Genomic DNA, 4,475 nt, shown 5'->3' on the forward strand with positions numbered 1-4,475 from the left:
GGTTTGTACAAGGTGTTGTATAAATCAAAGTCTTCTAGTGGATCCTATCCTAGGTAGTAGAAGGGGTGACATAGGAGTTACTGAAGTCTCCGAACATTCATACATATCTTGTGTATTTAACTACTTAACTTTTGTTTTAAACTGATTTGATCAGTTCAGTTCTCACCATAGTTGAACTGATACAAGCTCGAACTGATTCCCCTTAAATCAGTTAACCAGTTTACACAAGCTAAAAGTCTTTTTAAAATACTTCAGTTTTTTTTAAAGAATGATTACTTCGAGTATTTTCCACGTGGTTTCAAACCAAACTCGATCTAATTCATCGGTGTATACATTCTTAGAACAAGAGCTATTGCAGCTCATTGAGAATATTGTGTTTGAAGCACCCTCGTAGGTGCCCGAACTGATCCATCAATTGGTATTAGAGCTTGCTGTGCTAAGAAGGACTTTTGAAAACTAACTAAAATTATCTTACTTTAAAATAATTTTTAAAAGTTATTTAAAAGTACTTTATATTATTTTCAAAACTATTTGAAAATGTTTATCTAACGCTCATTGCTAAGAGTTGAGAGGATTGGCTCTGCAATTACCATTGTGGCCACTTCACTCGACTCGGAGCTTTGGGGCTTTAATCAGCTTGTAGGGATATGAGTCCTACATGTTGGCTATTTAGCAAAACTAACCGGAAGACAAGGTTTCAGCTGCCAACTTGCCAGTTGAAGCTGATCAACAGACGAAGCCCAGCTATGTTGAGATGTTGAAAGATTAAAGTGGAGCTTAATCATCAGCGGTATATCGCCGCTTAATTGCCATATCAAATCGAGTAGATGATCAATGCGGTTCAACATCATCTGAGTCCAGTTTGAGTCAGTCCAAACTAATAGAATCATCAAAAGTAACAGTGGCCATCCGTGCCAGGAATATAGCATCAAATGGGAATGCGAGTAGCTAAGTCGCTCGTCCCTAGCTTGTCATATGGGAATGTGGCTACTCCTAACCCACTCGTGTAATGCACAAAGACCCGAACACCCTTACCACATACATGCATGAAAATTATTTGAAAAGTTATTTAAACGAGTGGCCTAGAAGCATGTTTAAGTATCTAGATTATTTAATGATTATTTAACCAAATGTTATGAATATAAACTTTACGCATTCAAATACGCGATGTACAACAGAAGGCGAGAGAATCGGGGATTATTTGATAAAGTTTCTACTTTTAGAAAGTTATAAATAGAAACTCTAAATTTAGTAGGTCCAAAATAGGAAAGCGTCAATCTATTTATACTAAGGAACGAACGTAACCGATAACGAACTTTTTCTAGAAAATGAGTATTTTCGGACGTGCGATACTAGAAACGGGTGGCACCAAATATTTTTAAATGTTGTGAATTTTTAGTGGATTAAATATGTATTTTATTAACACTTTAATGGTCCTATTTTGTTGGTGGTTAATTAACTAATTAATTATAGGGCTCGTTATGAAAACTTAGCCCAATTAACAACCTAATGGCCTAATTAAATAAAACCTAATCACCCTACACCGTAATTCTCACACCTCCCACACACAATTGCAGCACACACACACACACACTAGGAGTCTAGGTGGCCGAGACATAGAGAAAGAAAGGAAGGGAGATTTTACGTCCCATTCGTCTCTCATCGTGTCGTCTCTCATCTCTCGAAAGAATAAAGGAACAAGGCATGTCTTCAAACCTTTTTTAATGCCCCATTTGATTCATAATATTCCATGAATCTGATTTTTGTGAAAAACTTGTAAGGATTATGGTTTTAATTTTCCTACATGCGTATCTCATGTTTTCATAAATGATTCTTAATGTTTTGGAGATTGTTGAAGAAGGAATGCAAACCAAGAGATTTAAGAGTCAAACTAAATACCTAATAGTAAGTTTTGAAGGACTATGGCTAGAGGGATGTGCCTTTAGGATTCTGGTGAGAGTCTATTGCAAGCCAAAAGTCGAGTCAAAGGCAGCCACAGTCGCAGGAGCGTTTGTTCCTCGGCTGCACGGGAAGAGCCACTCGGCAGGCTGCTGTTGTGTGGGGTTTAGAGCCTTGAGCGTCTGGTCTGTGTCTGAAAGGGCTTGATCATGATATTTTTTAGGGTCACTGCAAAAAAAAAAAAGGCAAAAGACAACGTTTTTTCACCATTGTTGTAGGTCAAATAAAACTGTTGTTAAAGCCCCTGTGGCTAAAGGTTGTGTTCAAAGACAACGGTGAAAAACCATTGTCGTAGACGTCAAAGACGACAGTGAAAATTTTTTGTCATAGGTCTTGTAAAACCGTTGTTAAAGACCATGTGGTTAAAGGGTGCGCTCTAAGACAATGGTGAAAAACCGTTGTCGTTGCCCAAAAAAGCACATACATAGATGTAAGGATCGGTTTATTGGATGCAAACTGTTTAGAAGGGGGGTTTGAATAAAAAATTGAAGATTATGATGGGAGATTTCAATAATGTGTTATCAAAAAATGAGAAAAAAGGTGGCTTACCTGTAAAAAATTATGAAACCAAAGACTTTGTGGATTGTGTTGCTTCTCTAGATTTGCTAGATCTTCCATCTACAGGTTGTTACTTTACTTGGTCAAGCCCATGTGTTTGTAGTAATTTGGATCGTGTGTTAGTGAACCAATCCTGGCATCGAATTTTGATGGATTAGTTGATTTTGTTGCTCCTGGTTGTATCTCGGACCATACTCTTGCAATTGTCTCGATGTTCGAACAGCGTAAACAACTGCCCAAACAGTTCAACTTCTTTAATATGTGGACAATGTATGATGACTTTCGGGAATTAATCACGGCAAATTGGAAATTTTGTGGGTATGGTATAGCTCAATACATGCTTAAGCAGAAATTCTTAGCTCTCAAGAAGCCTCTACAGACGCTGAACAGAAACAAGTTTAGCAGCATCTCGGCTAGGGCTAGTGCAATGAAAAACAAGCTGGAAAATTTGCAGCTTAAATTGCTGGAAGATGGGGACAGGGCAACTAACTATGCTGAAATACAAAGACAAACTGTGATCATGTTAGAGGCAGAAAGAATGTTCATAGCCCAAAAAGCCAAGATACCATACTTGAAACAAGGTGATCGATGCACAAAATTTTTCCATGATTTGATCAAAATAAATCACAAACGGAATGCGATTATTTCACTTACTCGGTTGGATGGCAGCATTTGCGACGACCCAAAGGATATAGCAGATTGCTTTGTTGAATACTACTAGGGAATGTTGGGCACGAAATTGGACATTATCACTCTCGATCATAGTATACTCAATGAGGGACAATTTGTTAGGGAGCAAGATTGGGAGGGTCTCACCAAAACAGTAACTATTGCCGAGATTGAACTAGCTTTGAATAATATAGATAATGACAAAGCACCAGGTTCGGATGTGTAGATGCCCGAAATTCGTATTTGAAAATTTGCGGAAAAATTTAAAATTTTCTATTTAAATAAATAAAATGTCTCATTCATAAATAAACTGATAAAAAAAGTTTAATGTTTAAAGTAGCAACAGAAATAAATAATGTTTTCAAAATAACAACTTAAAATAATTCAACAAAATAAAGACTGAGTTTGGAATAAAAATCGTAAGTGCTGAAAATGAGGTCCTCGGGTTCCTACTACTGCCGACCCAAGCTAGCTCACTGGTTCCTGCCCTCGGCCCCGACCTCATCAGTACCTACAACAATCAAGTCTAGAGAGTCTAAAGACTCAGCATGCATGTATCGGAAATATCAAGTAATAATCATAAAATCGCATGCCAGTAAAAATATCATATCATGAGGCGTAACGTGAAAATAAATATCTTATAATGAGTAATTATCAATACGTGCATAACTGAACTGAAAATCATAAGTGAAATGTGTAGGATCGGTTATTGACTAAGGAGTGTTTAGAAGGGGGGGGGGGTTGAATAAACACTTCTATGAATATAAAAGTTCTTTGAAAAAGGTAGTTCAGTTTTATTAAAAACTGAACTAAATATCTCGTCGGTCAATAACAATCAGTTAAACTGAATAAACAGTTACGGAAAATAAACTGATTGAAAGATAGAATATCTAACTGAAAATGAAAGGCTGCAGTAAAGACAACACAATATGTTTCTGGATGTTCGGAGATTTGAATAACTCCTACGTCACCCCTTCTATCTCAAGGATAGGATATTCACTAAAAGACTTTGATTGAGTACAACACTTGTACAGACCCACTTCAGTTAGGACTTATCTATTGCCTAAACTGAAACTCTTAGTATAATACAATGATCTCTATAAGTAACTGAACTTTAGCACTTGTTGAATTATCAATATTACAGAGTGCTAGTTTGCTCAACTTGTAGCCTTGATTGCTACGAATAAATCTAATAAGAGTGAGCTGAGATTTTGACAGAGTAATGGCAAGTTTGAGATTGATAGATCGTCATTTGTTCAACTGCTCTTTGGTCATATTTATAGACTTGT

The 4,475-nt window shown here is 36.7% G+C and overlaps 1 protein-coding gene across 1 annotated transcript; it reads left to right on the forward strand.

Annotated features, from left to right (window-relative positions):
- Positions 1 to 2,456: 2,456 nt before the first annotated feature.
- LOC140807414 (uncharacterized) lies at positions 2,457 to 3,238 on the forward strand. The gene is made up of 2 exons (XM_073164252.1): positions 2,457 to 2,583; positions 2,676 to 3,238. Exons 1-2 carry the CDS (start codon positions 2,457 to 2,459, stop codon positions 3,236 to 3,238), a joined length of 690 nt encoding a protein of 229 aa, XP_073020353.1.
- The last annotated feature ends 1,237 nt before the right edge of the window (positions 3,239 to 4,475 follow it).

This window comes from Primulina eburnea, chromosome 1 (assembly GCF_022965805.1).
Source record: "Primulina eburnea isolate SZY01 chromosome 1, ASM2296580v1, whole genome shotgun sequence".
Taxonomy (NCBI): Eukaryota; Viridiplantae; Streptophyta; class Magnoliopsida; order Lamiales; family Gesneriaceae; genus Primulina; species Primulina eburnea.